This window comes from Ochlerotatus camptorhynchus, unplaced genomic scaffold (genome assembly GCF_037179485.1).
Source record: "Ochlerotatus camptorhynchus isolate MF236.1 unplaced genomic scaffold, CSIRO-AGI_Acam_v1.1 ptg000665l, whole genome shotgun sequence".
NCBI lineage: Eukaryota > Metazoa > Arthropoda > Insecta > Diptera > Culicidae > Ochlerotatus > Ochlerotatus camptorhynchus.
Genome location: NW_027041144.1, coordinates 68840 through 81981, shown reverse-complemented (window position 1 = coordinate 81981; position 13142 = coordinate 68840). Strand labels below are relative to the sequence as shown.

General features: G+C 38.4%; 1 protein-coding gene across 1 annotated transcript; it reads right to left on the bottom strand.

The window, feature by feature from the left end:
- Positions 1–10007: 10007 nt before the first annotated feature.
- On the bottom strand, positions 10008–12586 carry GlcAT-I (Glucuronyltransferase I). The gene is made up of 3 exons (XM_065237945.1): positions 12123–12586; positions 11584–11929; positions 10008–11512 (listed from the first exon to the last, which is right to left on the bottom strand). Exons 1-3 carry the CDS (start codon positions 12356–12358, stop codon positions 11138–11140), a joined length of 957 nt encoding a protein of 318 aa, XP_065094017.1. The 5' UTR covers positions 12359–12586; the 3' UTR covers positions 10008–11137.
- Between the last annotated feature and the right edge of the window lie 556 nt (positions 12587–13142).

The following is a 13142-nucleotide window of genomic DNA, read 5'->3' as shown; positions in this document are numbered from 1 at the left end:
ACTTACATGATTACCAACCGCATCCGTGAGCTACGAGTCGAACGATGCAAGAAAATCTTGAACTTCCTTAATGCGAAACAATCCGTAAATCCTGTACGAGAGCATTTTTACCGTCGATCCCGTATCGAATTCCAAAACCGACCGGTATATTAGTTCTCTTCCGGTAAAGGACGTGGCCGACGAGCACAAGAACGTTTATCTGACCAAACATCCTGCTTGCGTTATGGTGTTTGGATTGGTGGCTTCCGATGGCAAAAAAATGGACCCGGTGTTCATTCCAGAAGGCGACAAGGTCAACACGGAGGTCTACATCGGGATTTTAAGTAAGTATGTTCTTCCATAGAGGTAACTCTAAGACTAGAAGGTCCCGAAGAAACGTGCTCAACTTTTTGGGTCAGCTCTGGTACTCTCTTCGGTCCCAAGCTAATCGATTAACCCCTCGAAGCATAGAAAATCCACAAACCCCTCATTTTATCTGCCATAGCGAATCAAAACGAATATTGTGTAGGACTAGAATTTCGACTAGAATGGGGTACGTTAATCGTTTGCTTGGGACCAATAGGCTAGTCAAGTAGTGAGCCAATTTAAAATCATTAGTTTCGTATTGATTGTTGGTTCTTCCGTGGATCAAAGAACAGTACAATCCGAAGCCAACCCTAATAAACGTGTACCATACACTAACGATATCATAGATGGTACGACCGTACCACATAAAGTTGGGATTATATCCCGAATTGGTGGTTAGGCACTTCTTATGGTTATTGTTTATGCGGGAAATGTTGTATTTCAACAAGATGGGGCTCCGTGCCACACCTCGAACCGCACTCAGAAGTGGTTGCAGGAACATCTTCCGTTCTGGGCGAAGGATATGTCGCCGCCATCCAGCCCCGATCTAAATCCGCTGGATTACTCAATATGGCGCGTCATGAAGGCCAAGGCCTGTTCTAAACGCCACCCGAGTACAGCAAGCCTCAGACAAACATTGACCCGTACCTGGAGAGAAATGGATCCAGACTACATTATTAGAACCTGCCGTGCATTCTGGAAGCGTGTGGAGGCCGTAATTGCAGCTAGTGGAGCCTCGATCGATGATTAACATATAGCGAATTCGTTTATTATCGGGGTTGAAACCAGTTCCAACCCGTGCGAACCCGAACTTTTTGTCAGTGCGAACCTCGACCCGTGCCAGGTTTTAAAAACAAACGATCAAACTGACGTTTGCTAGAAAACAAGCAGACCCAATCTTGATACCCGATCCAGGTTGGAACTGAATAATAAACGAATTCGCTAATAGTTTAAGACTCTGAGAAACATACACTAATAAAATTCCACACATTTTTATTGACGAATTTACATGTGAAATTCCACATGAATTTCATGTGACCACACATAAACAGAATCCACCCAGAAGCACACATGAAATTTATGAGCCAAATTACTTGTATGTGTGGTTACATATGGCTTTTATGTGTACACATATTAAGTATGTGTCCGACACATAGATATCATGTGTTGATCACATTGCAAAAAATCATGTGTGGGACACTTAAAAATAATCTTTGAAATTTTATCAGTGTACCCCCTTTGAATAAAAAAAAACTCGAAAACGAAATTTTTGAGAATTTTTTTAATTTAGACATTGCTTAATGGTGCAAAACATTATCACGCATACGGTAGTAGTCTTCGGCAAAGTTGGTCAGACCAGATGGTGAAGTGGCACGTGGCAGTAGTGTTTAAACCAATTTTCAGTACACGGTAACCGCAAAATACCCAATAATGACTTCAAAGTAAGCATTTTCGAGGGAGACTGGGACTACCCATTAAATGAGTAAAAATAATACCCATATATGAGTATTTGTTATTCAAAAATGAATACTAACTACTTGTTTTTGTAGTTGTAATTACTCATAAATGGGTAAAATTTTACTCAATTAATGGGTAGTCCCAGTTTCCCTCGAAAATGCTTACTTTGTAGTCATTATTGGGTATTTTGCGGTTACCGTGTATGTGATATATTTCATCATACTGACCAGATAGAAAGTTGCTGTCTTCGGCAAAGTTGCTCAGCTAATTAAAGACCTTTCGAATAGTGAGAAATTTAGTTCAGAATTATGTCTCTACGCGGCGCAAGTGTGCCTATGAAATTTCAAAATGTGCTACCCAACAAACAATTGCCTATTGAATAAACGACTTCTTGATGATTTTGTTCAACTGCATGCTTAATAATACTTGTACTATTTTTAATAATAACTTCTGTTCAGGCTTTATTCACACAAATCTAGAGAATTTATTCAACCACAACATTGAAATATTTGGTAGTGAATTAGGTATGTCGAGAAGCTTTTATTTGAGTTGAAAGAATTGTAACAGAGCTTATTCGATCAAATTTTTGATTATTCAGTGTTTATTAGACATGATTGTTTCCTTAAACAGCGATGATATAAAGGTGTATATTAACTTGATTGTGTTGTGTCATTATTTCTGTCGAAGCACGCACCCACCACACAGATACTACAAAATGTATTACATACATACATACATACACACATGTCGTTGCATGGGATTCGAACTTCGCTTGCCTTGCCATCTGAGCTATCCTAGAATACATCATATGGACAGCTAAGGGGCTTATTACGGATGTCACTTCACGGTGAAAACTTGTCACTTGTCATCACGGTGAAGTGATTCCCATTTAATTTGTACGGCAATCACGGCTCTTATTCTGAGTATCACTTTCTTATCACCGTGTAGTGACACCCGTAATACGACCCAAATAATCGATAAATGCTTGAATCTAGCCATCAGTAATCTCAGCCGTAATTTTTTTTTTTAAACTTTATTTAAAGAGATTGCCTTAGGCTAGTTCATCTCTACAGCCGTAACTTTAGCTAATTCAAGGAGGTGAGAATGATTAATTCATCCATAGTTGTTTTACATGAGACCAATGTTACCTCTCCATCTCTCTCATTTCGATGGATTCTGGGCTATTCTTTTCGATAGATCGATGAATTGGTTGTCGTGAGTAATACGATCTATGGTTACGATTAAAATTAATTAGACGTAGAAAATAAATTAAAAAAAGGTTGAGGCTGGGATTGAACTCGCGACCTTCTACTTGGAAAGCGGAAACGTTAACCACTATGCTACCAATTTCGTTTTATTGTTAGCCTGAAACAGTGCTGCGGAATAATGAATGAATACGTCGTTTGTAAAACTTTTACAAAGCATGTAATTAAAACATGGACGCATAGTGGTACAAGAGCTATTATGCTGACCTCAATCACCTTTATTCAGCAATATTGTTAAGTAATGCAATGAAATCTAATAGTAGAGCTAGAAAACAATTATTAGCCGATAATAAATCAATTGAAAACAGTCGAATGAAGTGCAAGTATGTGCAAATTACATTTATTCAGTATGTTATTAGATCAAACTTCTGGTGTTTAATCAGGAAGACAGTCATCGTTTATATAGCTTTTAATAAGATCACAGCAAACAGCGGAATAAAGGCGCATCTATCGATCTAAGGCTCTTAACCATTTGGTGGATTATTTTAACCAGAGTTGATAATAGAAGAGTTGCGCAGACTGAAACCAAAATCTACCTATCGAACTGTCAAACCATCTACCAATCGAGCATACACGGTAAGAAAAAAGTACCCAACGGAAAGTTCACTTTTACCTACTTTTGACTAGTTTGTCTCCTTTTCTCCTTCTAATGTTGTCAAAAACGGAGGAGCAAAACCACCCAACAGGGGTAGTAAAGTGTGGGAACCCAACGTTGAGTATAATCATATTTACCTACTGTTGGGTACAACTAACTTACTTTTGGTTAAAAAGCCAGTGGAAAATTCCATACCAACTGCACACAAGCTCGCACACAATAAGTAAATGAAAATTACTTTAACCCGCTTTACCTACTTTTGGGTTCCTGCATTATAGCACAAACGAAGTGACAGACGACTTACTCCGAAGAAATTAATTAAAATAATGTGGTTATCTGTAATAGAATTTTAGTCCACCTTCCGCCCCTCACCACCAGGTTCGCTAGTATTTTCGATTTGAATTAATTCAAGTTGCTTTTGTGTGCAATGATCTGGCAACTCGAGTTCTTGCTCGCGTTGACGGGGTGCTGTTTTCTCACTCATCGAAGGAAATTTTGATTAGAGTGAGAAAGTAAGGAACAGTCAGCGCGGGAACCGTGTGCGTTACTATAGGTGCGGCAGAAGGAATGTAGTCGACTCTTTCGTTCTCACGGTGTTGTTACGCATGGTCCAACGTTAGGTCACACTAGATTATACATAAGAACGTCGTGATAGTGAAAGAGCTGACTTGTTTCCTTCCGCCTCACCAATCACATTGAGAAACCGATCAACTTCAACTTGCTGAAACGACATGTCTACCGACTCGACAAAAACTGAAAAACCAAAAAAATTGTGCTATGCTCAATCAAACTATCAAAACGTAACATAAATATACCCTTTCCAACAAGATAACAACATAAAAAATACAATAAAATTTACCGAAGATATTACACAAATAGTGAAAAGTATGATATAGGTGTGGGGCTCGGAGAGTTAAACATATAACTTTCAGCCATTTTGAAAATGTTCGACATATGCAGGAAGTCTGGACATTTCTATGTAGATGATCATATTTTCACATTTTTTTGAATGGATTTCCCAGCAAATATTAAAATATAATTTATTCAAGTGTTAAATATCACATTTCCGTTATACTGGTTATACTAAGCGCAACCCACTCTTAACCTCTCATTTACGAACGTGTTTTAACAAATAATAGAATGTTTGTATCGAAGATCACTTTTAAATTTATTTGACTTTTCATTCGTAGCGGTAGATTGGCAAAAGATTAGCAAATTGTTGAGATATTTTTAAAATCTAACACTGCTTCTGAACGCATTTATATTCAATGGCGCTGCACTTTGGCCTATCGAATAAAGAAAAAAATGGATTCCACCAGAGCGCTTTTGTTTTTGAGAATAGCGGGTATAAACATTCATATCACACATACTTATTTACTTGTTTCAATATCTTTTTAAATAAAATACCGCGCTTTATTGACTCAAGGTTTCCCAGGTGCCATCAATAACTTTCGAAGCGATCGAATAAATTTCCCCATAAGGCATCAAATACCATTCCCCACAAAGACCTGCTTATGACCCAATGCTGATCCATGAGATCCTCCCTTTATGCCAGAAGGGAAGCGATGAAGAAGAAGCTGTGTGGTTTACCTAAAATACATAATTCGCATCGATGCCAAGAATTGTCGCTTGGATAGGCCTATTTTACGGGATCCGGAAAAGGCGTTTCCAAATGCGATTATACGGAGTTGCTAAAGTGTCACGCCACCACGCGCCGTCCTCTGGATAACTTCAGTATCATCAACTGGAGCGACATGTTGGAACACATTTAGCTGCTCGATAGCCCTGATGGATTACATTACAGTAGCATTAAAATAGAACTACGCGACGGAAAGAACAGTGTGTCGAATAAAATAAATAATTAGTAGAAGAAAAACCAAATAAAACAAAAGAAATTTAAATTTCAAAAATTAATAGCAAGCTAACTATTTTTCTTTTGAAATAATCGTCGATGTCTTCTCGGTCGCGGATGACTGTGGCTTTGGTTAGAAGCACGGACTGATGAAATCTGTAGCAACAATTGCCGCCAACAAGCGCGAGTCATTGACTGCTCAACATCGTTTACTTCTAAGCAAATGTTAACCCGAAGTATTCACCCCTGATAATGTTGGGCCAGATAACAACGAAAGCAACATAATGTCATGCTGTCTGACAACAGGCTCTCCCTTTCAATTTTCGTTAGAGAAAAAGAGATAACAGGTGGGTACAATCAATATCATCAACTACTTCAAGCTAGTACGTATGAGTAGATAGTGTTGCCGTGAGGTACACTCAAAAATTTCAAATGTAAGTGCGTCAAATCAAATTTCGAGCCGCTCCGTCTGTCACTTCGTTTGTGATTATAGTGCCGAGATGAGTGAAAATAACTTAATTTTGGGTACTTTTTTCTAACCGTGTAGTAGACAAGCTGACTCTGTTGCGTGGGAAGTATTGTTATCGAAACTAGAGAAAACTTTCACAACCCAGGTGAAGTCATCCGAGGTGTAAACAAAAACAAAGGTTGCCAAAATAATAAAAATGCCCATTGATGGACATCAGTGTTGCAAGCTTCACTCTGCGTAACTCTTCTATTATCAACTCTGATTTTAACTTTAGGTTAAAATTTGACAGATGGAAAGTTATCGATTAACCCTGCTATCCGAGCATGGTTATTTCTGACCGACAAGAAGTTAAATTTTGACAACCGTGGCTCGAAAACTGGTCGATCGACAGCACGGGGATTTTCGAACATATAAAATAAAATTTATATATAAAATTTCGAAATGTCACTTTTAACCACGAGTTAAATTTAACTCGGCAAATGTTTCACAGCCTTAATGAGGTTTTTTCAGCACATAATTTGACAACCCGTTTTATTCAGCATTGTATCAACAATCAATGCGAAACTAACGATTTTAAATTGGCTCACTACTTGACTAGCCTATTGGTCCCAAGTAAACGATTAACGTATCCCATTCTAGTCGAAATTCTAGTACTACGCAATGTTTGTTTTGATTTGCTATGAAAGTTTGACAGATGCACTCCTCAATTATAGGAAAATCCACGAACCCCTCAATTTATCTGTCAAACTTTCATAGCGAACCAAAACAAACATAGTGTAGTACTAGAAGTTCGACTAGAATGGGGACGCTTATAGATGTACTTGGGACCAATAGGCTAGTCAAGTAGTGAGCCAGTTTTAAAATGTTAGTTTCCACCAGTTGGTATTACCATAAAGGTAACTCTAAGACCAGAAGGTTCCGAAGAAACGTGTTCAACTTTTTGGCTCAGCTCTGGCACTCTCTTCGGTCCCAAGCTAATCGATGCACCCCTCGAAACATAGGAAAATCCATTAACCCCTCATTTTATCTGTCAAACTTTCATAGCGAATCAAAACAAACATTGTGTAGTATTAGAATTTCGACTAGAATGGGGTACATTAATCGATTTGCTTGGGACCAATAGGCTAGTCAAGTAGTGAGCCAATTTAAAATCGTTAGTTTCGTATTGATTGTTGGTATTACTCTCTTTGTATTTTTTGATTTCCTATAGATTTCGAAATTGAACGAAGACGTTTCCCTGATGATGAGAAGATCTAAGAAAGGGAGTTTACCGTCTCTCTCTTCTTCGTGAGTAAATTTGATGTCCTTGTGAACGTTACTTATGGCCTCCAAAGTTTTTGATAAATCTTCCCTTTTGACAATGCTAAAAATGTCATCCACGTACCTATACCAACATTTGGGCAACAAATTCCTATCCTCCAGAGTATTTTCTAGGTTAGCCCATAGGAGCTCCTTTAGATTGTTTATAAAAAATTTCTCTGAAAATGAAATAATTTTCCTCCATACAAAGACGAGTAAGATTGAGATATGAGCCAAATTTTTTTTCCAAGTAGTAATCCTCATGTTGCTTCAGTAGCCAGTCCTCTAAAAGGCTGATGGCTTCCTTTACTGGTACACTCGGAAAAAGTGCTGTGACATCAAATGAAACTATGACTTCATCTTCCCGAATCTCTCCTGGTGCCTGAAGTTGATTTGCGAATTCCTGTGTGCTGTGGTAAAATTCCTTTACTAGCCTTTTGGCAAGCTTATGAGTTGGGGATCCTTCAGCTGAGATAATCTCCCTCATTTCGTTTCCTGGTTTTTGAATCTTTGGTAAACCTTTGATCTAAGATAGAAAAGGGTTTGAAACTTTCAAATGATTCGTAGTGTTGCCAATAAACGCCTTGCACTATTTCAACGTTTTATCCACATGTTTAACCATAGATGGGAGGGGGTCAATCCTCAACTGCCTGTATTGGCCAATAGTAATTTTTTCCGTCATCCGATTGTCATAGTCCTCTTTGTCCAAAATCACTACTGCATTACCTTTGTCCGCTTTTGTATAGAATGTCTCAATGAACTAAAAACAAAGCCGGTATTTCTCTCGAGACAAAATTATTCAGGTAACTAATAGCGAATTCGTTTATTATCGGGGTTGGAACCAGTTCCAACCCAGTGCGAAACCGAACTATTTGTCAGTGCGAACCTCAACCTGAGCTATGTTTTAAAAACAAACGAGCAAACTGACGTTTGTCAGAAAACAAGCAGACCCAATCTTGATACCCGATCCAGGTTGGAACTGAATAATAAACGAATTCGCTATAAGGCTTTCTACAAACAGAATTGTCAACTAATCTGCGTACAATTTACAAGGCCTGGACTAGCTGAACACCTTTGCCGAACTCAGCAACTTCCCATGTATGCAGGATCTCGTTGTATATTACACTAGGAAATTTGACATGCACACTAGCGCTGCAAAAATGTACCACATAGTGACAGAATTATGAACTAATCTACTCACCAATCGAAAGGTTTAGGCTATCTGAATCTTGGTTGAAAGACTGTGGTTGACTGATGGTGGCGGATAGACGGCACCATCCACCGCGCAAATCTGGGATTCCTGTATTATTACCTTACAGCAACTTACAGCAAAAGCGAAAAAGCAAGTACGTTAACAAATCTACTAACGAGACGAAACTGCCTATCATGACTTTTCGTAATTTCCCAATTATCAAGCACTCATGAAAATGATTATAATTCGATATTGACAACAACTGATTTAGATACATTTAGGCAAACAACAGTGTGTAATCGGTAGAGTGAATATAATTTTAAGATTTGCACGTTACAAGTACCACAACCGTTTTCTCATCCGATGATAGTGGCAGAAGTATCTCTGTAAAAATCGTTTGAGATCTTTCATTGAAAATGCCATTTCTTAGATGGTCAAGATTTCGAGATATATTGCACAGTTATTGTTCTAATATCAGTGAATTATCGTTTTTGTTGCTGATTATAATGTGTTACAAAAATCATAATCGATGATCTCAGTTGAACACTTATTATGATTTTATCGTCACAAATCATCGAAACATACGATTTTTGTTATTCTTTGGTCTCTGAGAAGAGATCACCTCGCATCAGCCACGTATTTGACAGCTTGCAGTTCAACTAGTTGCTTTCTCGTGCCAGATGCAGGGCGCTAAATCTGTGACCAGTCTCATAAACAGCGCGGTAGACTTCGTGACGAATCTGGCTTTCTACGGAGTACTTGCGCTACTGCTGGATCTGGGAAGCACACTTAAGGTGATTCCTTGTAGAGTCCACAAATGGCCACCACGTAGGCTGTACATGCACATCCACTTCGAATTTTCAATTACACAAATCTCGGAAATTGATGCTCCATTTCACCTAAAGTTGCTACTTCATGCATGCTGCAGTATAGCAAACGAGCAGTAACAGTTTCATTGTGGTACGTGTCGTGGAAGCTGACATTTGTGCACTTAAAGTTTCAAAGTGGTTACGAGAAAAAGGATCTCCCACGCACCTTAAATGTATTTGCCGAATCTCGGTAATTTATGCCGAGATTTGCACAGCCGAGCTCCCGGCAAACTTATTTTGCCGAGATCTCTGCAAAAGTGAAGTTTGGTTGCTGAGTCTCGGAATATTTTTTGCTGAATCTCTGCAAACAAACATCATGTTTGCTGAGATCTTCTTGAAACTTATTGCCGAGCACTCGGCTGTGCAAATCTCGGAAAAAAAATCCGAGATTCGGCAAATAAAACTATGATATCGGTAACGCATCTACACATGCAGAGAGAAAATGTATTGTCTCATTTTGAAGCACGTGACCGATCAACGGCTGATCCGATTACTAGGTGGTCTTCAGTTTGAAAAAAAAGTAACATTTTAATGACTTTGGTAGTACAGAGTTAGTGTCAGATCCATTGGTATTCCGATAGTATGATACAGGCCTGTGATTTAACGTATTGTGTCAAATTAATGTCTAAGGACGATTTTATTTATGTATTTCAAATTGGCATCTTATAGGTTAACAGGGAAGATTTAATTAATGTAAAAAATGTATTGAAAACTCATTTATCATATTACTTACGTTCTACAAGCAAAATTTTAGACTTTACCGGAAGATGGGATGGTAGTTCTGTATAGTTACCTAATAATCGATTGAACTTACAGTGTAGATTAACGAGTGCAGTCAGCTCTCGAAAAAAAAAAACTAATAAATGTGAGCAAAAAATCAATACCAACTTATTGGTCTTTACAGCTTTTTCAAACACTGGATCAGTTCGAAAATGGTAAAACATATAGAAATAAGTTACTTTTCTATAATATGGATGCATATATCAAAGTGGTGTTAGGTAAAATAATACTGGTAGGGTTTTTGGTCTAATTCCCGTCCTAAGCACAGCCCGCGCTTTACCTCTGTTCTTCGATCAAATTTGAACAAAAACACGGAATTATTCTACTAAAGATGACTTCTAAATTGATTTCCCTATCCATATGTACCTTTCGATTTGATAAAGAATCAGAGATTGTTGAGATATTGTTAAAAATCTGCAACAGCTGCTTCATTCCAAACTCGTCCTACGACTTTCAATTACGCCCAAACGCATTTAAACTCCATTGGATTTTCTTCGTCATACGGTTGAAGGCAGCAAAAATGGATTCGCTAGGAGCGCATCTTTTGTTTTCTAGAACAATGGATGTAAATAATCATACCGTGCGCTCTAATAGGCTTTGTGTTGTAGCTTTTTAACTAACGTATCGGAACAAACGTATTATTGATTTGTGCACGGTGAAATCATTGATATTATTTATGTATTCTACTCGATAGAACGGAAATAGGCGATTACGATGAAGTAGCGCTGTACCCTACGTAAATGAGCATAATTTATAAATACCTACAATAGTTTTATCATTAATGAGAAGTAGGAAAACTAGTGTGCAAACCTTTACGACAGTTTATCTGTTTTAATTCGATTTAAATTTAATTAATGGACAGTACCGGGTACCGAAGCGCATAATCACTGCACCAGTCAGCTTCAAACTATTGTTGAACATTTTTGTAAGCCACACATGTTTTGCGTCAACTTTGACTGTGTTAGTTAAAACCCTTCCGAGTGAATAGCACTCCTACTTAGGTGTAACTCTTCTTAAACTTCTAATCCAACATCCGAACGTTTGCCAGCTTTCAAGAGCACTTTTTCGGCATCAAGTTTGGGTGTCTCTGTGCGAGTGTGCCACACCAGCACTTCCGTGCATTTATTAGCCAGCGGTTGCATCTCATGAACGATGGTCAGGTGCCGTAGGATTTCGCTTTCCTGGTAGCCACGTTCCACCTCGTAGCTGAATTGTGCCTGGGGATTATCCAGTAAGAGATCCGAGCTGATAGCAAACCCAGCCATATCCAAGGGGAAAGGTCTCTCCGGACGCCAGGCACTGTTGAACCCAAGCACGATGTCATCTCGATTCAGTACCGGTTTCTCGACCATTAACCCTCCGACTAGGCCAACGGGCCATACGCCAACCTAAAATATTGAACCCGTTTTAGAGACATTAAATTTTCTTTCTAAACATCATTGCTAGCAACCTCCCTTACCTTATTGCGCTCGATTTTAGAAATTTCTGCAAATAAGTCTGTACTGTATGTGTTATCGTCGTCCATGAAATAGACAACAGAATGCCTTTCACGTCCCCCATTTTCGACCATGTGTCTTCTAGCCCACTCCAAAGCCTTATTGCGCTGTTCTACACCTCTAGGTTTTAGCCAGTTGGGATCTTTTCCTTGCAGCTTGAAATTTGTCGGTGTTTTGGCAGACAATTGAACACTTCTGTCTTGCAGGCCACTCCTACGAAGCAGACTCGCCACCAGCTCAGATGTATGATCTGCATCCTCAGCGATCAACCAAAACACATTCGGCACGAGGCGTATTACGTGTGATAACCTGCAAGTGAATAACAATGAGATTAACTTTTGCGTTTACCTACGTCAATTTATATTCATCTTCAATCGAGCGAGAAGTCTCTCGAGAACTACTCTTTCAAGGCCATTCTTTCAGCGGTTAAGTTTTCATTCAATGAACTTTATCTTGCGGTAAAGAGAATAAGAGATCAATACATTGAAATCGCCACTCATACCTGGTTAGTTCGGCCTTCTGTACCGGTCTTGCATACGTCGGCGTTATAGCATAGATGGTTGGTCCCTTCTGGTTAGGAATAAAAGCTTCCCGGCTCTTGAGCGATTGTAGAACCGTGTGCTCTTGATCGGTGCTATCACAGCCTCGGTTGAAACTTAAGCTATAGATTAGCAGGAAGCCTAATATCACTAGCACGGCGTAAAAGTGTCTCGTCTTGATACGAATCTCTTGATTCATTGCGATGCTATTCTTACTCTTAAGATATTTAAATAATTAAATAGGACTTAAAATTTAACACGCTACCGGAATACAATAATCTACGAGGACGGGCAAAAGCTGCACTTGATGAGTGTTCTTCACATTTTTTAAATTGCGGCCGCGATGGTTAATTTTCTCGTGCCTTTCACGACGAATGACTGTTTATGACTGAAATTTTACTATACTTGCACACGAACGCAAATTTCTGTTTACGTTTCTTCTTCATTGAATTTGTTTCTTGTTGAGAATGTTTCTGATGGAAGAAGCTGAAAACGTCAAAAGCTAGATACAACGAGAAAAACATGTAAAAAGCACCTAACTATTTTAAAATGAAGAATTCAGAGGCTGATTACTCACGTATCACAAATGAATCATGCAAATAATTTACAGCATTTGGATTTATATGAATACTCTTTTAAGTTTTTGCTGATTTATATGTATAACTCATAAAGTCCAGCTTGAAAGATACTTATATTCGATAGCATTCAAAAATATTTAGTCCATTTTCAAATATTGCGCGCAAAACAATGTCTGATAAACAGGGTCGCATTTGGAGTCGTATTTTTATACAAGCTAAGAAAGACACAAACCTGCTTCCAAAATAAACATTATACAAATGACACAAATGTATAACAGTTCAATCTGTTGACATATTGACGGTTGACTGATAACAGTTTTTATAAATCACTGCCAACTTTCAAAGGAGCGTAATTGCATTTGTAAATAATGTCTTTAGCCGTCGATATCTCGAAAATAAAAGCTC